The sequence below is a fragment of the Oncorhynchus kisutch genome, linkage group LG12 (assembly GCF_002021735.2).
Source record: "Oncorhynchus kisutch isolate 150728-3 linkage group LG12, Okis_V2, whole genome shotgun sequence".
Taxonomy (NCBI): domain Eukaryota; kingdom Metazoa; phylum Chordata; class Actinopteri; order Salmoniformes; family Salmonidae; genus Oncorhynchus; species Oncorhynchus kisutch.
Window position 1 is genome coordinate 43,100,933 of NC_034185.2, and position 26,492 is coordinate 43,127,424.

Consider the following 26,492-nt stretch of genomic DNA (forward strand, 5'->3'; position numbering starts at 1 on the left):
CTTTCTCTTTTGCGCACAACTCCCTCTGAGAGTGATCACCATAGCATCACCCACCTGTAGCACGCGCTCCAGCAGGTATATCTCTCTGGTCACCCCCAAAACCAATTCCTTCTTTGGCCGCCTCTCCTTCCAGTTCTCTGCTGCCAATGACTGGAACGAACTACAAAAATCTCTGAAACTGGAAACACTTATCTCCCTCACTAGCTTTAAGCACCAGCTGTCAGAGCAGCTCACAGATTACTGCACCTGTACATAGCCCATCTATAATTTAGCCCAAACAACTACCTCTTTCCCTACTGTATTTATTTAATTAATGTATTTATTTTGCTCCTTTGCATCCCATTATTTTTATTTCTACTGCACATTCTTCCAAATCAACCATTCCAGTGTTTTACTTGCTATATTGTATTTACTTTGCCACAATGGCCTTTTTTTGCCTTTACCTCCCTTATCTCACCTCATTTGCTCACATCGTATATAGACTGGTTTCTACTGTATTATTGACTGTATGTTTGTTTTACTCCATGTGTTGTTGTATGTGTCGAACTGCTTTGCTTTATCTTGGCCCGGTCGCAATTGTAAATGAGAACTTGTTCTCAACTTGCCTACCTGGTTAAATAAAGGTGAAATAAATCAAATCAGAGTTGAACCAACCAATAAGAATGCTTTAAATACACCTTTCTTTAGAGGCAAGTGGAAACATAACCAACATTTGGACCCCCAAAGTAGCCTTGGACACCCCCTGGCCACCCCATGTATAAAACTCTAGTTCCGCCACTATTAAGTAGTACTTGAAATTATATTTACTCGAGTACCTTGGACACCCCCTGGCCACCCCATGTATAAAACTCTAGTTCCGCCACTATTAAGTAGTACTTGAAATTATTTTTACTCGAGTACTTTACACAACTGTTTGTATGAAGGTTCCCCAACCACCACAAATATTTTCCGTTTTTGGGATATTTTTATTTTCAACATGCGCAGTAGGTGGCGGCATGCACATTCGAACGCCATTATTATACCAGAGAAGAAGAAGGAAACGACTGGTGTGTGGACTTCAATACCGGACGTGTCGTATCTTAAACAAGCGGAAGTGCCACTAGTTAACACAACCAAGCGCGATTTTTTTTATTATTGTTTTTTAAATCAGGCCCCGGGAGTTTGATTTTTTTCCCCGTTAGCTAACGTTAGTACTGTACCAAAGAGCCTCCTGGTAACGTTAGCTAGAAGCTACCACTGAAGGATAGCTTGGCACAGTAGTTAGCTATACACTACCTTTTCGCGCCCGGGATTTTTCCAATTGTAGCGGGTACGTACACAGCCACTCTCAACCGATAGGTAGGGTGGGATTGTGTGTTTGTTAGCCTAACCAGAGTCATACTAAACTAATGTCGCTTGTTAGCTAGCTGAGCTTGTTTTACCGTTATGCGTCACTATAATCTACAGTACGCCAGCTTGATTTGAAAATATGTAGCTAGTAATGTCTCACTTGTTGGTCTCCCATATATTGCTAGCCGTCGTCATAACTTTATTCAGCCAAATCTTAGGGTTAGTCACTTTCCTGTTGCTGGACTACCGACGTTGCCACAACAAACAAACGGCATCAACATTGCCTAGTTAACGTTTAGTTGACTAACATTACCTCTGTGTTATTTGCTCACTAAGTTGGTTAATGTTTTGGTTTATTTTGTTGCTAATTAACTAGCGAATTAAATAGGAACTTTTTTTAGAACAATCAAATGTACTGCAACAGTTAACGTTGGTTAGTTTGCTAGCTAAGTAACGTTAGCTGACGAACGAGTACACTGCGAAAGTTATTATTTGTGAACATAAGTAACTAGCTCAACTGTAACTAGCTCATGTGGTTGGTGATTGTACAGAAACTCTGACTGATTCAGTATTTTCTACACTGACTGTGTTTACTCTGTTCAGGGATGGCATCAACCAGGTGTGAAGAACTACTAAGTGACAAAGAACCTTTGCATATATCAGCCCCCACCTCTCCTCCCCCCATTTCTATCCTCACTGCTTCCCTTTCTAAACAAGCCTCCCCCTCTCTGATCCGCTCCTGGCCTTCCTCGCACCGTTCCCCGTGGGATGAGTCTTGTGAGGTCACAGCCCGCCTCTACTCCTCGCTGCAACTCACCCGAGATCTCCAGGCCAAAGGTCAACCATCACCAGGCCACACTCACAGGTAACCCTGGCCCTGTCCAGAAACAATCCCTATGCTCCCAGAAACAACCTCACCCCCCTCTTGCCCAGAAATAAGACTTGGTTTTCAACATGCAAATAGACAGACTGGTTGATGGACAGTGTCATGTCTCACTCTAACTATCTCTGTGTGTCTCCAGACAGGTGTCATTTCAGTTTTCTTCTCCTCAGCTGGGGGGGGAGGAAGGGGGTATGGCTAGATCCCCCCTGAACCTTCACACCCCCTCCCCCGGGGGGAGACAGGAGGAGGAGGGAGAGGAAGATAGGGTGTTGGTAGAGGAGATGGGTGATAATCTCAACACCAGTGTGGACTACAGCAGCAGACTCACTGTAACTAACCCCTTACATCCGACACGTGTTTGTTGTATGTGTGCGATTGTGTGTGTGACTTCATTTTGGTGTGTTGGTTGCAGAATGGCAGGAGACATATCCAGGACATGGAGAATGTCAGAGCTCACCTTCAAACCATGCTGAGAAGCACACCCACATTGGAGACAGAGGGTGAGACCCTGGAAACTCTGCCCCCCCCCCCCCCCCCATAGGCACAGATCATAGAGGAATGGATAGATGTCCACAACATGTAAAAAAAAATGTATATAAAAAAATCCACCTGACTTGTCAGAGGGCATGATGGAGGTGAAACTAGGGTGGGGCGATATTATGATGGAATTATCTATTGACGATGATTGACAGCCATCGTCTATGGCGACGACATGTGATCGACGATGGTTTAGCGTATTTGAACTTGACTGGTGCCGTGGAGTAAAAAGTATCGCAGGACAAGTGACATTCTAATTTGCCTATTCCTATTTGCTATAGCCCAGTGGTCACCAACTTTTTCAAGCCTAAGATCACATGCCAAGTCCAAATGTAAACCAAGATCTACCTCTTGCAAAAAATTACGGAAAACAAGGCCACAATGGAGTTCCACTTTGACGTTCTTTATTTTGTTACCTGTCAGTCACAAGCAAAGTATTCATTTAATTATGTAAATAGTATAATCAGAAGTGCAACTGTCATTGATAAGTCATAATACATTTTTCAATATTTCCACAGGCCTATTACTCATTAACCATTCATATACAGTTGAAGTCAGAAGTTTACATGCACTTGGTTATTAAAACTTGTTTTTCAACCACTCCACAAATTTCTTGTTAAACTATAGTTTTGGCAAGTCGGTTGGGACATCTGCTTTGTGCATGACACAAGTAATTTTTCCATCTTTACAGAAAGATTATTTCTCTTATAATTCACTGTATCACAATTCCAGTGGGTCAGAATTTATATACACTAAGTTGACTGTGCCTTCAAACAGCTTGTAAAATTCCAGAAAATGATGTCATGGCTTTAGAAGCTTCTGATAGGCTAATTGACATCATTTGAAGTAGGCCTACCAAAGTTCTGTGACTGACAACCTTGGCTTATTAGTGTAAGCTAGCTTTCTATTTGGCTAGAAACCTATAACTGAACCACTGTATCAGCAAAACATTTACATAATGTACTGACAAATCATATAAAAAAATAGTCTGGATTGCGCTGCTGTGATCATCTGCCTGTATTCTTCCTCTGATCGCAGGCCTCCTGGTTGTCTGACCCACCTTTTGGATTATTGCCTAGGGAATGTATCTATTTTGTATGTCCCTCGCCATATCTCCCTCTGGAATACCTATCGGGTTTCCCTCTTTGACTCTCCTGCGGCCCGGAGTAGCTCCTGCCGCTACCTGTTTTTTCTCTGGCTACCGGTTTTTGACACAATGAGCCATCAAATCCTCCTCACCGGGCTTGAGTTGCATTTTATTTTGCGCTATAGCACAACTGTAGTTTTAGCACACTTTTTTGGGGGTGATCGCATCGTATATAACAATATTTTATGGGAAAATAATCACACGATAGGACAGAGGTTGACATCACCCAACCCTAGGTGGAACCACCACCATATTGCTTACACCTATCCAATCCTCTTAGATCTGTGCCTAGGGGGTAGGGGGCTGATTTGTATTTGGGATTCAGGGAATGGATTACACACACTGAAGAAAAAGGAGACAGACAGACACGCCACTCTCACAAACACACACAAACTTTGACAATATGGTATTCCCTCTATTGTGCTGCAGGAGGCAGCAGTGTTACAGAGAGTCCCAACCAGTCATTTAACAGTGACAGCACCTCACAGCTACTCGGGTAACACTATACACCTTCTCTATTTTAGTTTTTTGATATATTTTTGTGTTCTCTATAATAGCTATGTAGTCGGTACGTATTTGACTAAATGTAAAACAAATTGCACTTTTCTTATTCTCTTCTCCAGTGGTGGGGTAGGAGGTTTAGAGGAGTTGTTCCCGCGTTATTCTTCTCGTCTGCGTTCTGATGGTGTCTTCTCCTCCCCGGAAGCCACTCTCCTTAGGGAGAGCCTAGACAGGGAGAGGACCAGCCGCAAGGTAAACACACGAACACTGATCCTGATATGATCTTTGGCCCCAATACCTTCCAATTCCTGAGGATAAGCCCTGCTTTAGCCTGCTATAGCCTGGTCAGTGTCTAACCCCTCTCTATGTGCCAGTATGAGGGGCAGATGTGTGTGTGTGTGTGTGAGGGGCAGGTGCTGCCTGGTGTGTAACTGTGCGTCTGTAGTAGGGTTGTCACGGTACCACTATCCCAATACTGATATCGGGACAACCCTAGTCGGGAGCAGTGTGACGTGCATTGGCTGCAGGTTTGTGACGTTAAGTGTGTCTCTAGCAGTGTGAGCGGCACGTGCTGGTTTTGCAGAGTAAGGCTCTGGAGCTGCAGCAAAGATTGACTCTCGCTTTGTCAGCTGACCGGAAGAAGGACGTCATGATCGAGCAGCTGGATAAGGTGTGGACACACCTTACACTCATACACACTCTTGCTCTCTCTCTGTTTCTCTCTCTCTAGCTCTCTCCCACACACATGCACATCTTTAGGATCTATAGTACCTGTCAAAAGTTTGGACACACCTACTCTTTCAAGAATTGTTCTTTATTTGTACTATTTTCTACATTGTAGAATAATATTGAAGACATCTAAACTGTGAAATAACACATGGAATCATGTAGTAACCAAAATAGTGTTAAACAAATCAAAATATATTTGAGATTTTCGGTTCTTCAAAATACCCACCCTTTGCCTTGATGACAACTTTGCACACTCTTGGCATTCTCTCAACCAGCTTCAACTGAAATGTTTTTCCAACAGTCTTGAAGGAGTTCCCACATATGCTGAGCACTTGTTGGCTGCTTTTCCTTCACTCTGCGGTCCAACTCATCCCAAATCATTTCAATTGGGTTGAGGTCGGGTGATTGTGAAGGCCAGGTCATCTGATGCAGCACTCCATCACTCTCCTTCTTGGTCAAATAGCGCTTACACAGCCTGGAGGTGTGTTTTGGGTCATTATCCTGTTGAACAACAAATGGTAGTCCCACTAAGTGCACACCAGATGGGATGGTGTATCACTGTGGTAGCCATGCTGGTTAAGTTTGCCTAAATAAATATAATAAATCACAGACAGTGTCACCAGAAAAGTACCATCACACCACCTCCATGCTTCACGTGAGAACCACACATGCAGAGATCATCTGTCCACTTACTCTGCATCTCACAAAGACATGGCAGTTGGAACCAGAAATCTACTAATTAGACTCATCAGACCAAAGGACAGATTTTCACCCGTTTAATATCCATTGATTCTCGCAGTCTTCTCTGAACAGTCGATGTTGAGATGTGTCTGTTACTTGAACTCTGACGGGCTGCAATCTGAGGTGCAGTTAACTCTAATGAACTTATCCTGTGCAGCAGAGGTAACTCTGGGTCTAACTTCCTTTCCTGTGGTGGTCTTCATGAGAGCCAGTTTAATCCTAGCGCTTGATGGTTTTTGCGTCTGCACTTGAATAAACTTTAAAAGTTACTGACATTTTCCGTTTTGACTGACCTTCATGTTTTAAAGTAATGATGGACTGTCGTTTCTCTTTGCTGATTTGAGCTGTTCTTGCCATAATATGGACTTGGTCTTTTACCAAATAGGACTATCTTCTGTATACCACCCCTCCCTTGTCACAACACAACTGATGGCTCAAATGCATTAAGGAAAGAAATTCCACAAATGAACTTTTAACATATTTTGATTTGTTTAACACTTTTCTGGTTGCTACGTGATTCCATGTGTGTTATTTAATAATTTTGATGTCTTCACTATTATTCTTCAATGTAGAAAATAGTACAAATAAAGAAATACCCTTAAATGAGAGACACCGGTACAAAAACATGCTTACGCACACATTGATGTTGTATGGTGGTATTGAAAATGTTCTGTTGTGGATATGCTTGTTTTATCTTTAGCTCATTCAGTACAAACATAGTTCACTGTTTTATATTTTGTTTTATATGTAATGTGGGTGCTTTGGTGTGTTTGGACCCCAGGAAGAATAGGCAGCAGCTAATGGGGATCCCCAATAAATACAAATGAGTAGGTGTGTCCAAACTTTTCACTCATACTGTATATGGTGAAAATATCAGAGGCCAAGGTGGAGCTGTCACCATATATTACTAATAACCTGTGTGTCTATCAGACCCTGGCTAAGGTGGTTGAAGGCTGGAGGAAACATGAGCAGGAGAAGAGTGAGGGAGTGAAGAGACTACAGCAAGAGAAGGAGCTGGCGGAGAGACGACATACAAAGCAGCAAGAGGTAGCACAAACACAGTATTTATGTGCTTACAAAGATTTAACATGTTGCTGCCTTGCATCCATAGCTCTGTTTGAATTTGACAGTGGTTACATTTCCACACCATCCCACATCTTTATACCAAACCAAGTGGCGCGACTGTCATTGGCTGTTGTTATAACATATACATAGGATTCACAAATGTCACTACGAGTGTGTGCGTGCATGTGTGTTTTCCAGACCCTTGGTCAATTAGAGCAGTCTCTGGCTCAGGTTGCAGAGGCCCTGGAGCAAGAGCAGAAACACACTGAGGAACTACAGAGAACCAACAGACAGCTGGTGAGTAACTCACGCACACAGTCACATTCTCTCGAACTATCATTTACACCTATCTCTGTCTGTGTGTGTGTGTGTGTAGGAGCTGCGGCTGGTGGAGTTGGAAGGGTCTCTGTGTGATTGTAGGCGTGAGTGTGAGCTCTTGTGTGTGGAGCGAGACGGGCTGCATCTACATGCCCAGGAAGCCCAGACTGCTCTGACCTGCCTCCAGGAGCAAACAGCCAATGAGAGAAGATCGCTGGAGGACCAGACAGTCCAGCTAGCCAATCAACTACAAGAGGAGAGGGTGGGTTTGTCTCTCCTGTCCAACATTTTGGAATGTCCATTTAAATCATTCAACTGAAATTGTTACTAAGTAACATGTTTGACGCAAACGGAAGCCATGAAAGCAGCTCTTATTTAGCAACTAACAGCAGTCTCTAACTAGCATTTCCATTTATGAAGTGTTTTTTTAAATATTTGCATGAAGTGTACCTAATGGAATCAATGTCCTTTAAATAACTCAAAGCATCTTGAATTGGAGTTCATTCTAAATTGACACCATCCTGTGTGTGTGTGTGTGTGTGTGTGTGTGTGTGTGTGTGTGTGTGTGTGTGTTTGTTTGTTTGTTTGTAGGAGTGCAAGCAGCGAGAGGAGCAGCATTTGTTGGAGGTAAGACAGGTGTTGGAGGAGGTGAGGGGAGAGTTGGCCAAAGTGAGGGGGAGACTGCTACAGCTGGAGGAGGAGAAACTGGAGGCGCGGAGAGAGTGGGACACGGAGCGCATGGACTGGGCTCTGGAACAGGTACATATCTATTTGTCTGTGTTTACAAGATTTTATGACTCTGGGGGGTTGTTTACAAATTTGGGGGTCTGGGGGTTTGTTTACAAAATGTGTGTGTGTAGGCCCGATTTGAAGCCCAGCATTCTCAGTTGGAAGTAAAGCTGAAACAGGAGACTGAGAGACTGTCAGCTTCACAGCAGGAACACATTGCCCTGAAAGAACAGCACAGGTAAACACAAACGCCACTAGGGGGTGATAAAGTCCTAGACCACAGTTATTTTACCCACAAGCAAGTATACAAGGCCCTCTCTCGTCTGCCATTTGGCAAATCAGATCATGACTCTGTACTCCTGCTAACTGTTTACAAGCAGAAACTAAAACAGGAAGTACCCGTGACTTGCTCCATTGATAAATGGTCACCAGAAACAGAGATTATGCCTCAGGACTGCTTTGCTAACGCTGATTGGAATGATGTTTTGAGACTGCCGATAACATTGACAAGCTAACCACCTCTGTTACAGGCTTTATTAGAAAATGCATCAGCGATGACGTCCCCACGGTGAGGGTTCGCTGCTTCCCCAATCAAAAACCTTGGATTAACACCAATGTTGGTGCTAAACTAAAGAACTGGGCTACCACACACAGCTATCATAGACAACCCTAAGGCTATGGCCATAGACAGGAATAAGTACAAGAAGTCCTGCTATGACCTCTGCAGAGTCATCAAACGAGCAGGACAATATAGGAACAAAGTGGAATCATATTACACAGCCTCCGACGTCCACCACATGTGGCAGGGGCTACAGTCCATTATGGATTACGAAGGAAGACCCAACCGTGATCTGCCCAACGATGGCTCTTTACCAGACTAACTCGATGCATTTTATGCATGCTTTGTGCTGGGTGTGAGGGCCTTCCCCGACCAAGAGGATTGGGTGATCTCGCTCTCCGAGGACCACATGAAATGTCTTCAATCAGGGCAACACCCACAATTCTGTGGGGCCCGACGGTATTCCAGGGTGTGTTCTCAGAGCATGCGCAGGACAGTTGGCAGGCATTTTCACGGTTATTTTCAACCTCCTTGTCCCAGTCTGTAATCCCCACATGTTTTAATATGACCACCATCATGTAGCACTCACTTCTGTAATCATGAAGTGCTTTGAGAGGCTGGTTATGGCACACATTAACTCCACCATCCCAGACACCCTAGACCCACTCCAATTTGCATACCGCTCCAACAGATCCATAGATGACTCAATCACTCTACACACTGCCCTCACCCACCTAGATAAGTGAAATACCTATGTGGGAATGCTGTTCATTCTCACATAGGGCGACGCACAATTGGCCCGGCGTCGTCCGGGTTTGGCCTGTGTAGGCCGTCATTGTAAATAAGCTCACCAAGCTTAGGACTCTGGGTCTGAACACCTCCCTCAGGAACTGGATCCTGGACTTCCTGATGGGCCAACCCGTGGTGGTGAGGGTAGGCTACATCACCTCCGCCATGCTGACACTCAAAAAAGAGCTCCCTCCTGTACTCCCACGCACGACTCTAACACCATCATCAACTTTGCTGACAACACGACGGTGGTAGACCTAATCACCGTCAACAACAAGTCAGCCTACAGGGAGGAGGTCAGTGACCTGGCAGTGTGGTGCCAGAGCAACAACCTCTCCCTTAACGTCAGTAAGACCAAGGAGCTGATCGTGGACTACAGGAAACGTAGTAGTCCACATTGACAGTGGAGCAGGTCGAGAATTTCAAGTTCCTCGTTGTCTCCCTCAGGAGTTTGAAAAAGTTTGCATGGGCCCTCAAATCCTCAAAAAGTTCTACAGCTGTACCATTGAGAGCATCTTGACTGGCTGTATCACTGCTTGGAATGGCAACAGCACCGCCCTCGATCACATGGCGCTACAGAGGGTTGTGCGGACAGCCCAGTACATCACTGGGGCCGAGCTCCCTGCCATCCAGGACATCTATATCAGTCAATGGAAAATTGCTAAAGACTCTGCTTCTGCATAGCAAGCTGTACCGGTGCAACAAGTCTGACACCAACAGATTCTTGAACAGCTTCTATCCCTAAGCAATAAGACTTATAAATGGCTAACAAAATAGCTACACGGACTATGTGAATTAACTTTGTTTTTGCACTGTCTGTGCGCACTCACAGGGCCCTACATACTCACTCCATCATCTGTTCACTCACACATAATATGCACATACATTAATAGTGTCTACACACACGCACACCCACTCACTTTCAAGCTGCTGCTACTCTGTTGTCTTATATCCTGTTTCCTAGTCACCTTACCCCTATACATATCTACCTCATCACTCCAATATCCCTGCACATTGTAAATATGCTTTTGGAACTGACCCTGTATATAGTACGCTTATTTACTTACTTATTGTGTTCTCCATACTTCTTCTTTCTCGTGTGTTTATAGTATTTCATTGTTATTGATTGTTGGGTTTTGAGTTTGCAAGAAAGGCATTTCACTGTACTTGTGCATGTGACATTGAAACTTGAACCCACACACTTCCACAGTGTTTGACGTGTGTTTTCAGGAATCAGCTGCTGGATCTGAGTGCTCGCCATGAGAGAGAACTTTCCTCCCAGTTACAGCAACACCAGCAGCACACACTGACACTCACCCAGGACTACCAGACCAGGTAACACACACACACACAGAAAGTTTATCACACCAGGTTGGTTTTTGCACTCGTAGTGGTTTCTGCCCATTTTGTGTGTGTGTGTCTCTCTCTCAGGCTGGCCCACTCCAAGCAGCAGTCTGTTTTGTTGGAGGAGAGCAGGAGGAGGCTCGAAGGGCAGAGAGAGGAGCTTGTGAGCAGACTGCAGAGTTTACTACGCTCCCATTGGACAGAAGCACTGAGACTGCTCAGCACACAGGTACATATACTCACACTCAAACAGTGTTTCTACACAGATCATTTCTGTCACCTCCTGTTAACAGAGATACTGACTTGCACTTTTGCTTTCTGCCTCTGCAAATGTTAGTTCTGTGTAGCATGCCAAAAACTATACTTATGGGACTCTTGAATTAGGCTTGTGGTGTAGTTGATTTGCTATCATCTGTTTTTTCAATGGTCAAGGCCTTCTGAGCCAGCCAGCAGAGGTACTGTGTGTGTTTGTTTTGCAGGCAGAAGGGTCTTCTCTTCCTTCGCTGTGGGACGAGCCCAAAGACTGGATGAACCAACATCTACTACAGGAACCATCATCTAGTTCACACATTACAGTACAGTACAGAGCTGCAGCTGACACGCACATGGTGCAGAGAGAGCAGGAGGGGGAGGAAGTTGCTCGCTTGGCGCAAGGTAATCAATAGGAACATTTTATGTTTTAAACCGCTCTGCTTAAACTCACTGATTAGACCTTATGTTTTAAACCACTCTGCTTAAACTCACTGATTGGACCACTCAATCCTGAAAGTGCTAGCTTCTCAAACCTTCAAACGGTGCCAGAGATCAAGCACTGATTCTCTATTCCCAAGAATGTCTATCTGAGACTATATTCAAATCAAACATTAACTTTCAAGGTAAATGGAGGCAAATCCACAAGCCCCCATTGCCATCTTTTTTGTCAGTCACTTTTATTTAGCCATTTCTAAGCTCCAAAATAATTTTGCAAATGTGCTCATGTAACATCAATATGGTTTGCACCGGCCCAAAAGTGTGTATAATGATTGCACTGTAGAGTCCTGCAGTGTCTTTGTTGAGAGAAGTGCTTTCTCTATTGTTATTGTTATTATATTTTTGTTAGTATAGTTATTATATTTGTTTCACCAGACGCTCAAGCAGTGGTCCTCCGACTCTCCAGAGAGAGAGGTGAATTAAGTGGAGAGGGTGAAGCAAGAGCGATAACAGAGGGAAGAGAGAGAAGTTGGGAGAGCGGGGCAGGAAGAGAAGAGAGTGGAAACCTCAGCGTGCTGAACCACACTCTCTCCTTCAACCTTCTGGAGCCACAACTAGACACCACCAACATGACAGGTACCCACACACGTCGAGCTAGAAACCACCAACATGACGGTAAGGGCTGGGAATTGCTAGGGACCTCACGATAGGATATGTGCTGTGATTTTTATTGCGATTTGTTGTTCCAATCTTATTGCTCATCATATGTCTGCTGCTCAGGGGCAAAAGAGAGAAAACAAGTTTTGATCAGTCATCGAAATAAAAGTGCTGAAAACAAATTGTCTCCCTATTTAAAAAGATGGAGAACAGGCTATGAAGGAAATATACTGGAGTTTTGGTGCAAGTACAGCCAACTAGCGCAAAAAATAATATTGCGATTTATAGTCCATACAATACGATATATTGTCAAAAATAGTATCCTTTTATTTTAACTATCACATCCCCCCCCCCCACCGATCGGTTACACACATGTTCGCAGGCACAAACACACACTTGCACGTTTTGTTCTTCTATCCTCGTGAGGAGATAAAATGAATTCATATTCAAAATCCTATTTACCCTAACCTGTAACCCACACCCTAAACCTCTTACCCCTAACCCTCATTGTAATCCTAACCCTAATTTTAACCCTAAACCTAACCACTGAGTTTAAAATAGCATTTGTCCTCATGGGGATGTGGGAAATGTCCCCACGAGGGAGAATTTTCCATGCAGGAACCTTTGGGGATTTTCGGTCCCTACAAGGATATAAGAACCAACCACACACACACAGCCAGAAACGACCAACCTGACAAGAACTCAGGTGTGTATGTATATTGTGTCGGTATCACAGGAGGTTGGTGGCACCTTAATTGGGAAGGACGGGCTCGTGGTAATATATATAGGTTTTATAGGTATTCAACACATTCAACACATCAAACACATGATTTCCACGTGTTTGATGCCATTCCATTTGCTCCGTTCCAGCCTTTATTATGAGCCGTCCTCCCCTCAGCAGCCTCCACTTGTATGTGGTTGGTTCTTGCACTCACACATTCGGGTGTGTGTGAGATGACTGTGCAGTAGCCTAATTGTCATCTCACCTCTAATCTGTTAATGTCGGAATTGGATTTATGCAGTCTCCCTGAATCCTGCCACCAGAGCCCAAAATATATACAGTAATGCCAACACACTCTTACACACACTAATACAAACTTAACACACACTATCACAATTTTGTCTGCCCACGTCCTTCTGCTACCAGAGCCAAATATACACTTACACACAATGACACACACTAACACAATTGTCTGTTCTGCAACCTGAGCTAAATATACGATAATGCTGCCCTGGGTGTGACCAGGGTGAAATCAAATGTAATTAGCCACATGCTCCGAATACAAAAGGTGTAGACCTTACAGTGAAATGCTTACTTACGAGCCCCTAACAAACAATGCAGTTTAAAAAAAATATGAATAAGAAAAAAAGTAACAAGTAATTAAAGAGCAGCAGTAAAATAACAGACTATACTAGACTATACAGGAGGGTACCGGTACAGAGTCAATGTGCGTGGGTACCGGTGTCGATGTAATTGAGGTAAAATGTACATGTAGGTAGAGTTATTAAAGTGACTATGCATAGATAATAACAGAGAGAAGCAGCAGCGTTCCAGGGGGGGGGAGGCAATGCAAGTAGTCTGGGTAGCCATTTGATTAGGTGATCAGGAGTCTTATGGCTTGGGGGTAGAAGCTGTTTAGAAGCCTCTTGGACCTAGACTTGGCACTCCGGTACCGCTTGCCATGCGGTAGCAGAGAGAACCGTGTAGGACTAGGGTGGCTGTAGTCATTGACACTTTTTAGGGCCTTCCTCTGACACCGGCTGGTGTAGAGGTCCTGGATGACAGGAAGCTTGTCTCCAGTGATGTACTGGGCCATTAGCACTACCCTCTGTTAGTGCCTTGCGGTCGGAGGCCGAGCAGTTGCCATACCAGGCAGTGACGCAACCGGATACTCTCAATGGTGCAGCTGTAGAACTTTTTTAGGATCTGAGGACCCATGCCAAATCTTTTCAGTCTCCTGAGGGTGAATAGGTTTTGTCGTGCCCTATTCACGACTGTCTTGGTGTGCTTGGACCATGTTAGCCTGGCTGTGCAGTCATAAGTGAACAGGGAGTACGGGAGGGGACTGAGCACGCACCCTGAGGGGCCCCTGTGTTGAGGATCTGCATGGCGGATTTGTTATTAACTACTCTTACCACCGTCAGGAAGTCCAGGATCCAGATGCAGAGGGAGGTGTTTAGTCTTAGGGTTCTTAGCTTATTGATGAGCTTTGAGGGCACCATGGTTTTGAACACTGAGCTGTAGTCAATGAATAGCATTGGGAACGGGCAGTGTGGAGTGCAATAGAGTGCATCTTTTGGGGTGGTATGGAAATTGGAGTGGGTCTAGGGGTTCTTGCATAATGATGTTGTTGTGAGCCATGACCAGCCTTTCGAAGCACTTCATGGCACATGAGTGCTACGGTTCGGTAGTCATTTAGGCAGGTTACCTTAGTGTTTTTGGGCACAGACACCCCTACTTTTTTCAATTTCCCCTGAAGACATACCCAAATCTAACTGACTGTAGCTCAGGCACAGAACCAAGGATATGCATATTCTTGGTACCATTTGAAAGAAAACACTCTGAAGTTTGTGTAAATGTGAATTGAATGTAGGAGAATATAACACAATAGATCTTGTTAGATAATACATTGGAAAAAAACATAAGTTTCTTCTTTTTATTGTTGTATCATCTTTAACTGAATCCGTTAGCGGGATTAAATTCGACAACATACGGTGATCGCTACATAAATAGTCATATTAAACATTCATGAAAATACAAGTGTCTTGCTAATCCAACTGCGTTGTCAGATTTAAAAAATGATTTATTGCGAAAGAATACGCTGCGATTATCTGAGCACAGACCCCCATATCAAACTACTTATTCAACCAGCACTTGCGTAACAAAATCGCATTGCATTGAAATAAATCGTTTACCTTTGAAGATCTTGCTCTGGTTGCAATCCCAAGGCTCGTTGTTACACAATGAATGGTCTTTTGTTCGGTTAAATACATTTTTTATAGCCTAACACGAAACATTTTGTGAACGCTTATCTCGTTGAATTTCGTGTCATTCAATTTTCGACGTAATTTCCAATGTGAAATAGACAGACTTTCCCTGACTTTATCCAGTCATGTTTGGTTTCCTTGCAATCAACTGTTTGTTTGTAACACAACCAAACTTGATGGGTCATTTTGCGGGACGTATTGACCCGGAAAAAGCGATTGGAAGACAACAAGTGACGAGCCCATTGTACACCAATCATATGACCACTGTCTCGTTCATTGACTGTATTTTAACCCAATGACCGATCGTCTTGAAATCTAGCTGGGTAGATAGCCAATGAGCAGAGGTAAACGGCAATATCCCATGGTTCTTTGTTTTAAGACAAACCTTTCCATTGAACGCTGGCGTAAGGACCGTTCTTTCGCCATTGCCAATTCAACCGTGAAGGAGCGACGCTTATTACTCACAGCAGTATTTCGGTGACTTGCAGACTGACTGACTGCCATTAGGTACCGAGGTGAGATCCTCAGACATTACATCAAAGTTGGATCAGCCTGTAGTGTGGTTTTCCACTTTAATTTTGAATGTGACTCCAAATCCAGACCTCCATGGGTTGATAAATTTGATTTCCATTGATCATTTTTGTTTGATTTTGTTGTCAGCACATTCAACTATGTAATGAAAAAAGTATTCATTAAGAATATTTCATTCATTCAGATCTAGGATGTGTTATTTTAGTGTTCCCTTAATTTTTTTGCGCACTGTATATACAGTGTATCACACAAAAATTATCAATGGAAATCAAATTTATCAACCCATGGAGGTCTGGATTTGGAGTCACACTCAAAATTAAAGTGGAAAACCACACTATAGGCTGATCCAACTTTGATATAATGTCCTTAAAACAAGTCAAAATGAGGCTCAGTAGTGTGTGGGCCTCCACGTGCCTGTATGGCCTCCCTACAACGCCTGGGCATGCTCCTGATGAGGTGGCGGATGGTCTCCTGAGGGATCTCCTCCCATACCTGGACTAAAGCATCCGCCAACTCCTGGACAGTCAGTGGTGCAGCGGACAGTCTGTGGCGTTGGTGGATGGAGCGAGACATGATGTCCCAGATGTGCTCAATTGGATTCAGGTCTGGGGAACGGGCGGGCCAGTCCATAGCATCAATGCCTTCCTATTGCAGGAACTGCTGACACACTCCAGCCACATGAGGTCTAGCATTGTCTTGCATTAGGAGGAACCCATGGCCAACTGCACCAGCATATGGTCTCACAAGGGGTCTGAGGATCTCATCTCGGTACCTAATGGCAGTCAGGCTGCCTCTGGCTAGTACATGGAGGCCCCCCAAAGAAATGCCACCCCACTCCATGACTGACCCACCGCCAAACCGGTCATGCTGGAGGATGTTGCAGGCAGCAGAACGTTCTCCACGGCGTCTCCAGACTCTGTCACGTGCTCAGTGTGAACCTGCTTTCATCTGTGAAGAGCACAGGGCGCCAGTGGCGAATTTGTCAATCTTGGTTTTCTCTGGCAAATGCCAAACGTCCTGCACGGTGTTGGGCTGTAAGTACAACCCCCACCTGTGGACGTCGGGCCCTCATACCACCCTCATGGAGTCTGTTTCTGACCGTTTGAGCAGACACATGCACATTTGTGGCCTGCTGGAGGTCATTTTGCAGGGCTCTGGCAGTGCTCCTCCTTGCACAAAGGCGGAGGTAGCGGTCCTGCTGCTGGGTTGTTGCCCTCTTACGGCCTCCTCCACGTCTCCTGATGTACTGGCCTGTCTCCTGGTAGCGCCTCCATGCTCTGGACACTACGCTGACAGACACAGCAAACCTTCTTGCCACAGCTCGCATTGATGTGCCATCCTGGATGAGCTGCACTACCTGAGCCACTTGTGGCTCCGTCTCATGCTACCACTAGAGTGAAAGCAGCATTCAAAAGTGACCAAAACATCAGCCAGGAAGCATAGGAACTGAGAAGTGGTTTGCACAACAGCATGTGAAATTTATTGTCAATCAGTGTTGCTTCCTATGTGGACAGTTTGATTTCACAGAAGTGTGATTGACTTGGAGTTACATTGTGTTGTTTAAGTGTTCCCTTTATTTTTTTGAGCAGTGTATAAACAGCTGAATCTGCGCGTTTACCAAACAATGCTGTGCGTAATATGCGTAGCTCCTTCCGGTATAAAACTTCAATAGCGATTGACTCTCTTTACGCCAGAGTTTACTACATGGGTTGGTCTTCCAACACATGACCATTGCATATTGCCGTTTACCTCCGCTCATTGGCTATCTACCCAGCTAGATTTCAAGACGATCAGTGGTCATTGGGTTAAAATACAGTCAATCAACGAAACAGTGGTCATATCATTGGTGCACAGTGATGTCATTACTTGTTGTCTTCTTCGGTTTCTTTCAGTCAATACGTCCCGCGAAATGGCCCATCAGGTTTGGTTGTGTTACAAACATACTGTGGTTGTGTTACAAACAAACCAGTTGATTGCAATGAAACCAAACATGACTGGAAAAGTCACGTTTTGTGTGGGTATTTACCCTGGAATGTGTCGTCGAAAATGGAATGAGACGGAATTCACGACACAAGCGGTTCACAAAATGTTTCGTGTTAGCCTATAAAAACGGATTTTATCAAACAAAAGATCATTCATTGTGTAACAATGAGCATTGGGATTGCAAACAGACGAAGATCGTCAAAGGTAAATGATTAATTTTAATGCAGTTTGTGATTTTGTTACGCCTGTGCTGGTTGAAATATATATATTTTTTTTATGGGGCTCTATCCTCAGATAATCGCATCGTATTCTTTCGCAGTAAATCCTTTTTTAAACCTGACAACGCAGTTGGATTAGCAAGATTCTAGGCTTTCGATACATGTGAGACACTTGTATTTTCATGAATGTTTAATATGACTATTTATGTAGCGATCACCGTATGTTGTGGAATTTCAGCCCACTACCGGTTTCCGTGTGCAGGGTGGTTAAAACATGTTGGTATTAAAGACTTGGACAGGGAGTGGTTGTAAATGTCAGTGAAGACACTTGCCAGTTGGTCAGCGCATGCCTCCAGTACACGTCCTGATAATCCGTCTGGCCCTGTGACCTTGTGAATGATGACCTGTCTAAAGGTCTTACATCGGCTGCAGAGAGCGTGATCACACAGTCTTTCGGTACAGCTGATGCTCTCATGCATGTAAACTACTTCTATGCTCTTATCTCATCTGATAGGTTTGTCACTGAGCAACTCTCGGCTGTGCTTCCCTTTTGTAGTCTAATGCCACACCGACGAGCGTCATAGTATGATTCGATCTTAGTCCTGTATTGACGGTTCGTCGGAGGGCATAGCGGGATTCGTTATAAGCTTCCGGGTTAGAGTCCCCGCGCCTTGAAAGCGGCAGCTCTAGCCTTTAGCTCTGTGGATGTTGCCTGTAATCCATGGCTTCTGGTTGGGGTATGTACAGTGGGGCAAAAAATGATTTAGTCAGCCACCAATTGTGCAAGTTCTCCCACTTAAAAAGATGAGAGGCCTGTAATTTTCATCATAGGTACACTTCAACTATGACAGACAAAATGAGAAAAGAAAATCCAGAAAATCACGTTGTAGGATTTTTTATGAATTTATTTGCAAATTATGGTGGAAAATAAGTATTTGGTCACCTACAAACAAGTACGATTTCTGGCTCTCACAGACCTGTAACTTCTTCCAGAAAATCGCATTGTAGGATTTTTAATGAATTTATTGGTGGCTGACAAAATACTTTTTTGCCCCACTGTATGTACGGTCACAGTGGGGACGACGTCATCGATGCACTTATTGATGAAGCCAATGACTGATGTGGTGTACTCTTCAATGCCATCAGAGGAATCCTGCAACATATTCCAGTCTGTGCTAGCAAAACAGTCCTGTAGCTTAGCATCTGCCTCATCTGACCACTTTTATTGATCTAGTCATTGGTGCTTCCTGCTTTAATTTTGGCTTGTAAGCCGGAATCAGGAGGATTGAATTATGATCAGATTTGCCAAATGGTAGGAGAGCTTTGTATGCGTCTCTGTGTGGAGTAAAGGTGGTCCAGAGTTTTATTTTCCCCTCTGGTTGCACATTTAACATGCTGATATAAATTTGGTTAAACTGATTTAAGTTTCCCTGCATTAAAGTCCCCTGCTACTTGGAGCGCCACCTCTGGGTGAGCGTGTTTGCTTATGGCGGAATACAGCTCATTCAATGCTGTCTTAGTGCCAGCCTCTGACTGTGGTGGTATGTAAAACAGCTATGAAAAATGAAGATAAAATCTCTAGGTAGGTAGTGTGGTCTACAGTTTATCATGAGATATTCTACCTCAGGCGAGTAATAGCTCGAGACTTCCTTAGATATCGTGCACCAGTTGTTAATTACAAAAATTCATAGTCCGCCGCCCCTTGTCTTACCAGATGCCGCTGTTCTATCCTGCCGGTGCTGCGTATAACCGCCCAGCTGTATGTTGATAGTGTCTTCATTCAGCCACGTGAAGCATTAAGATATTACAGTTTTTAATGTCCCTTTTGGTAGTTTAATCTTCTGCGTAGGTCATCTATTTTTATTGTCCAAAGATTGCAAGTTTGCTAGCAGAATGTAAGGAAGTGTTTTTTTGTTGTTGATCACATATGAATTCTCAGAAGGCAGCCCGCACTCCGGCCCCTTTTTCTTACAAATGCAAATAAATGAACAAAAAAGCACAATCGTACACATCCTAGGTTAACCTCTCTACACAGCTAAATATACTCTACGCTTGTGTCTACATTGCCACTTTTCTGTGTGTTTGTGTCGCAGGACTTGAGGAGCTGTGTGACAGAGGGGGAGATCTGAGGGGATGTGTGGCGGAGGAAGAGGAGCATAAGGGAGAAAGACGGAGAGCTGAGAGTGGAGAGAGGCAACAGTGGGCGGAGAGGGGTCCCAGCCTCACCTCTGGCCCCAGCCCTAGCTTTGACCCCGGAAGGAGGAGTGAACTACAGTACTATGTCGCCATGGTGAGTACCTCTCTCTTGCTATCTGTGACACACACAAACTCACACACACTCTGTCTGTGTTCTCTTTACTTTCACTTACACACAGTTCTCTAAAACTATGAACTAGGTTTGAATATTTCCCTGTTATTTTACAAAAGTTCCATCCCGAGAATTAGTCACTTTTCTCTCTGTATTTTCTGCCAAAACTGTAAGTGTATTTCTAAAGCATATGCAGTGCATTCGGAAAGTATTCAGACCCCTTGACTTTTTCCACATTTTGTTACGTTACAGCCTTATTTTAAAGTTGATAAATAGTTTTTATCCCTCATCAATCTACACACAATCTACCCATAATGACAAAGAAAAAACAGGTTTACATTTTTTCTTGCAAATTTATACAAAAAAGCATAGGAAATATCACGTTTACATAAGTATTCAGACACATTACTCTGTACTTTGTTGAAGCACCTCTTGCAGCGATTACAAGCTTTGTACACCTATATTTGGGGAGTTTCTCCCATTCTTCTCTGCAGATCTTCAAATTCTGTCAGGTTGGATGGGGAGCGTTGCTGCACAGCTATTTTCGGGTCTCTCCAGAGATATTCGATCGGGTTCAAGTCCGGGCTCTGGCTGGGTCACTCAAGGACATTCAGAGACTTATCCCGAAGCCACTCCTGCTTTGTCTTGGCTGTGTGCTTAGGGTCGTTGTCCTGTTGGAAGGGGAATCTTCGTCCCAGTGTGAGGTCCCGAGCACTCTGAAGCTGATTTTCATCAATGAAATCTCTGTAGTTTGCTCTGTTCATCTTTCCCTTGATCCTGACTTAGTCTTCTGGTCCCTGCCGCTAAAAAACATCCCCACAGCCTGATGCTGCCACCTTCTGGAAGGTTCTCCACAGATGAACTCTGGAACTCTGTCAGAGTGACCATCGGGTTGTTGGTCACCTCCCTGTCCAAGGCCATTCTCCCCCGATTGCTCAGTTTGGCCAGGCAGCCAGCTCTAGGAAGAGTCTTGGTGGTTCCAAACTTCTTCTATTTAAGAATGATGGAGGCCACTGTGTTCTTGGGGACCTTCAATGCTGCAGAAATGTTTTGGTACCCTTCCCCAGATCTGTGCCTCGACACAATCCTGTCTTGGAGCTCTATTCCTTTGACCTCATGGCTTGGTTTTGGCTCTGAAATGCACTGTCAACTGTGGGACCTTACATGTACAGTTTTACATAAACTGGTTTTACTGTTTAATTTTTTTAAATACATTTGCAAATATTTCTAGACTTGTTTTCACTTTGTCAGTATGGGGTGTTTATTTGTTATTTAATCCATTTTAAAATAAGGCTGTAATGTAGCAAAATGTGGAAAAAGTCAAGGGGTTTGAATACTTAACAGATGGACTGTAAAATGTCTGGATTTGATTAGCGCTTTGATTTAAGCCTGATGCTGATCCATACATTAACCTGTTAAACTCTGGTGGAAACCAGAGAAAAATCCATTCAGGAAGTAGTTTTGTCCGGTTTAAATATTATAGATCATTTAGGCAAAAAAAACAACCTGACGATTGAATATAAACATTGTTTGACATGTTTCTATGAACTTCACGGATACAATTTGGATTTTTTTTGTCTGATTTGTTTTAACTGAGTTTGAGCCTGTGGATTACTGAAGAAAACACGCTAACAAAATGGAGGTTTTTGGATATAGAGAGACTTCATCGAACAAAAGGAACATTTATTGAGTAAATGAATGTCTTCCGATTGCCACCATATGAAGATCATCAAAGATAAGGGATTAATTGTATCTCTATTTCTGAGTTTTGTAACGCTTCTGCTTGGCTGGTTACTTACTGTTTGTAATAATTTGTCAACTGGGCTATGTTCTGGGCTAGGTATGCTTTCGCCAAAAAGCATTTTATAAATATGACACTGTGGTTGGTTTAACAAGAAGGTCATCTTTAAATCTATGTAAAATATGTTTTGTTTTCTGAATTTTTATAATGAGCATTTCTGTAATTGAATTTGGCGCTCTGCAACCTCACTGGATGTTGGCCAGATGGGACGCTAGCGTCCCACATACCCTAGAGAGGTTAAAAAAGGTCAATATCTGGTGTGACCACCATTTACCTCATGACACATCTCCTTCGTGTAGAGTTGGTCAGGCTGTTGATTGTGGAATGTTGTCCCACTCTTCTTCAATGGCTTTGCTGGATATTGGCGGGAACTGGAACATGCTGTGTTACACGTCTATCTAGAGCATCCCGAACATACATGCTCAATGAGTGACATGTCTGGTGAGTATGCAGGCCATGGCAGAACTGGGACATTTTCGGCTTCCAGGAACAGAGCCTTGTGACATGGGGCCGTGCATTATCATGCTGAAACATGAGGTGATGGCTAAATGGTATGACAATGGACCTGAGGATCTCATCACAGTATCTCTATGCATTCAAATTGCCATCGATAAAATGCAGTTGTGTCCATTGTCCGTAGCTTATGCCTGCCCATACCAGAACCCCACCATCTGTTCACAACATTGACATCAGCAAACCGCTTGCCCACACGATGCTATCTGCCCGGTAAAGTTGAAACTGGGATTCATCTGTGAAGAGCATACATCTTGAATCAAATGTATTTATTAAGCCCTTTACATCAGCTGATATTGCAGTGCTGTACAGATACCCAGACTAAAACCACAAACAGCCAGCAATACAGGTGTAGAAGCACGGTGGCTAGGAAAAACTCCCTAGAAAGGCCAGAACCTAGGAAGAAACCTAGAGAGAAACCAGGCTATGAGGGGTGGCCTGTCCTCTTCTGGCTGTGCTGGGTGGAGATTATAACAGAACATGGCAAAGATGTTCAAATGTTCATAAATTACCAGCATGTTTGAATAATAATTAAGGCAGAACAGTTGAAACTGGAGCAGCAGCACGGCCAGGTGGACTGGGGACAGCAAGGAGTCATCATGTCAGGTAGTCCTGGGGCATGGTCCTAGGGCTCAGGTCCTCCGAGAGAGAGAAAGAAAGAGAGAAGGAGAGAATTAGAGAACACACACTTAGATTCACACAGGACACCGAATAGGACAGGAGAAGTACTCCAGATATAACAAACTGACCCTAGCCCCCCGACACAAACTACTGCAGCATATATACTGGAGGCTGAGACATGAGGGGTCAGGAGACACTGTGGCCCCATCCGAGGACACCCCCGGACAGGGCCAAACAGGAAGGATATAACCCCACCCACTTTGCCAAAGCACAGCCCCCACACCACTAGAGGGATATCTTCAACCACCAACTTACCATCCTGAGACAAGGTTGAGTATAGCCCACAACGATCTCCGCCATAGCACAACCCAGACAGGATGACCACATCAGTGAATCAACCCACTCAGGTGAGGCACCCCTTCCAGGGACGGCATGAGAGAGCCCCAGTAAGCCAGTGACTCAGCCCCTGTAATAGGGTTAGAGGCAGAGAATCCCAGTGGAAAGAGTGGAACCGGCCAGGCAGAGACAGCAAGGGTGGTTCGTTGCTCCAGAGCCTTTCCGTTCACCTTCCCACTCCTGGGCCAGACTACACTCAATCATATGACCCACTGAAGAGATGAGTCTTCAGTAAAGACTTAAAGGTTGAGACCGAGTTTGCGTCTCTGACATGGGTAGGCAGACCGTTCCATAAAAATGGAGCTCTATAGGAGAAGGCCCTGCCTCCAGCTGTTTGCTTAGAAATTCTAGGGACAATTAGGAGGCCTGCGTCTTGTGACCGTAGCGTACGTGTAGGTATGTACGGCAGGACCAAATCAGAGAGATAGGTAGGAGCAAGCCCATGTAATGCTTTGTAGGTGAGCAGTAAAACCTTGAAATCAGCCCTTGCTTTGACAGGAAGCCAGTGTAGAGAGGCTAGCACTGGAGTAATATGATCAAATTTTTTTGGTTCTAGTCAGGATTCTAGCAGCCGTATTTAGCACCAACTGAAGTTTATCTAGTGCTTTATCCGGGTAGCCGGAAAGTAGAGCATTGCAGTAGTCTAACCTAGAAGTGACAAAAGCATGGATTCATTTTTCTGCATCCATTTTGGACAAAGTTTCAGATTTTTGCAATGTTACGTAGATGGAAAAAAGCTGTCCTTGAAATGGTCTTGATATGTTCTTCAAAAGAGAGATCAGGGTCCAGAGTAACGCCGAGGTCCTTCACAGTTTTATTTGAGACGACTGTACAACCATTAAGATTAATGGTCAGATTCAACAGAAGATCTCTTTGTTTCTTGGGACCTAGAACAAGCATCTCTGTTTTGTCCGAGTTTAAAAGTAGAAAGTTTGCAGCCATCCACTTCCTTATGTCTGAAACACATGCTTCTAGCAAGGGCAATTTTGGGGCTTCACCATGTTTCATTGAAATGTACAGCTGTGTGTCATCTGCATAGCAGTGAAAGTTAACATTATGTTGAATTGAGGTAAAATATATCACCAGCCACTTTAAACAATGCTACTTAATATAATGTTTACATACCCTACATTATTTATCTCATATGTATACGTATATACTGTACTCTATATCATCTACTGCATCTTTATGTAATACATGTATCACTAGCCACTTTGAACTATGCCACTTTGTTTACATACTCATCTCATATGTATATACTGTACTCGATACCAATTACTGCATCTTGCCTATGCCGCTCTGTACCATCACTCATTCATATATCTTTATGTACATATTCTTTATCCCTTTACACTTGTGTGTATACGGTAGTAGTTTTGGAATTGTTAGCTAGATTACTCGTTGGTTATTACTGCATTGTCGGAACTAGAAGCACAAGCATTTCGCTACACTCGCATTAACATCTGCTAACCATGTGTATGTGACAAATAAAATTTGATTTGATTTAAAGTGACTATGCATACAGTGGGGCAAAAAAGTATTTAGTCAGCCACCAATTGTGCAAGTTCTCCCACTTAAAAAGATGAGAGGCCTGTAATTTTCATCATAGGTACACTTCAACTATGACAGACAAAATGAGAGAGAAAAAATTCCAGAAAATCACATTGTAGGATTTTTTATGAATTTATTTGCAAATTATGGTGGAAAATAATTATTTGGTCACCTACAAACAAGCAAGATTTCTGGCTCTCACAGACCTGTAACTTCTTTAAGAGGCTCCTCTGTCCTCCACTCGCTACCTGTATTAATGACACCTGATTGAACTTGTCATCAGTATAAAAGACACCTGTCCACGACCTCAAACAGTCACACTCCAAACTCCACTATGGCCAAGACCAAAGAGCTGTCAAAGGACACCAGAAACAAAATTGTAGACCTGCACCAGGCTGGGAAGACTGAATCTGCAATAGGTAAGCAGCTTGGTTGGAAGAAATCAACTGTGGGAGCAATTATTAGGAAATGGAAGACATACAAGACCACTGATAATCTCCCTCGATCTGGGGCTCCGCGCAAGATCTCACCCCGTGGGGTCAAAATGATCACAAGAACGGTGAGCAAAAATCCCAGAACCACACGGGGACCTAGTGAATGACCTGCAGAGAGCTGGGACCAAAGTAACAAAGCCTACCATCAGTAACACACTACGCCGCCAGAGACTCATCCTGCAGTGCCAGACGTGTCCCCCTGCTTAAGCCAGTACATGTCCAGGCCCGTCTGAAGTTTGCTAGAGAGCATTTGGATGATCCAGAAGAAGATTGGGAGAATGTTATATGGTCAGATGAAACCAAAATATAACTTTTTGGTAAAAACTCAACTTGTCATGTTTGGGGGACAAAGAATGCTGACTTGCATCCAAAGAACACCATACCTACTGTGAAGCATGGGGGTGGAAACATCATGCTTTGGGGCAGTTTTTCTGCAAAGGGACCAGGACGACTGATCCGTGTAAAGGAAAGAATGAATGGGGCCATGTATCGTGAGATTTTGAGTGAAAGCCTCCTTTCATCAGCAAGGGCATTGAAGATGAAACGTGGCTGGGTCTTTCAGCATGACAATGATCCCAAACACACCGCTGGGCAATGAAGGAGTGGCTTCGTAAGAAGCATTTCAAGGTCCTGGAGTGGCCTAGCCAGTCTCCAGATCTCAACCCCATAGAAAATCTTTGGAGGGAGTTGAAAGTCCGTGTTGCCCAGCAACGGCCCCAAAACATCACTGCTCTGTATGAGATCTGCATGGAGGAATGGGCCAAAATACCAGCAACAGTGTGTGAAAACCTTGTGAAGACTTACAGAAAATGTTTGACCTCTGTCATTGCCAACAAAGGGTATATAATAAAGTATTGAGAAACTTTTGTTATTGACCAAATACTTTATTTTCCACCATAATTTGCAAATAAATTCATAAAAAATCCTACAACGTGATTTTCTGGATTTTTTTCCCTCATTTTGTCTATCATAGTTGAAGCGTACCTATGATGAAAATTACAGGCCTCATCTTTTTAAGTGGGAGAACTTGCACAATTGGTGGCTGACTAAATACTTTCTTGCCCCACTGT

General features: G+C 43.8%; 1 protein-coding gene across 4 annotated transcripts in view; it reads left to right on the plus strand.

The window, feature by feature from the left end:
• The first annotated feature begins 1,016 nt into the window (after window positions 1-1,016).
• Window positions 1,017-26,492, plus strand: part of cntrob (centrobin, centrosomal BRCA2 interacting protein) — a 35,219-nt gene continuing 9,743 nt past the window's right edge. The window contains exons 1-17 of one of the 4 annotated variants that reach the window (XM_031837568.1): window positions 1,017-1,309; window positions 1,933-2,194; window positions 2,352-2,541; window positions 2,625-2,712; window positions 4,326-4,392; window positions 4,520-4,649; window positions 4,951-5,067; window positions 6,798-6,914; window positions 7,131-7,229; window positions 7,309-7,512; window positions 7,842-8,009; window positions 8,111-8,217; window positions 10,558-10,662; window positions 10,759-10,900; window positions 11,151-11,325; window positions 11,797-11,997; window positions 19,832-20,028. In XM_031837568.1, coding sequence (XP_031693428.1) covers window positions 1,935-2,194; window positions 2,352-2,541; window positions 2,625-2,712; window positions 4,326-4,392; window positions 4,520-4,649; window positions 4,951-5,067; window positions 6,798-6,914; window positions 7,131-7,229; window positions 7,309-7,512; window positions 7,842-8,009; window positions 8,111-8,217; window positions 10,558-10,662; window positions 10,759-10,900; window positions 11,151-11,325; window positions 11,797-11,997; window positions 19,832-20,028 — 2,367 coding nt within the window. In that variant the 5' untranslated portion in view covers window positions 1,017-1,309; window positions 1,933-1,934. The remainder of the gene's footprint in view (window positions 1,310-1,932; window positions 2,195-2,351; window positions 2,542-2,624; window positions 2,713-4,325; window positions 4,393-4,519; window positions 4,650-4,950; window positions 5,068-6,797; window positions 6,915-7,130; window positions 7,230-7,308; window positions 7,513-7,841; window positions 8,010-8,110; window positions 8,218-10,557; window positions 10,663-10,758; window positions 10,901-11,150; window positions 11,326-11,796; window positions 11,998-19,831; window positions 20,029-26,492) is intronic. The other 3 variants (XM_031837569.1, XM_031837570.1, XM_031837571.1) reach the window with 3 other exon arrangements.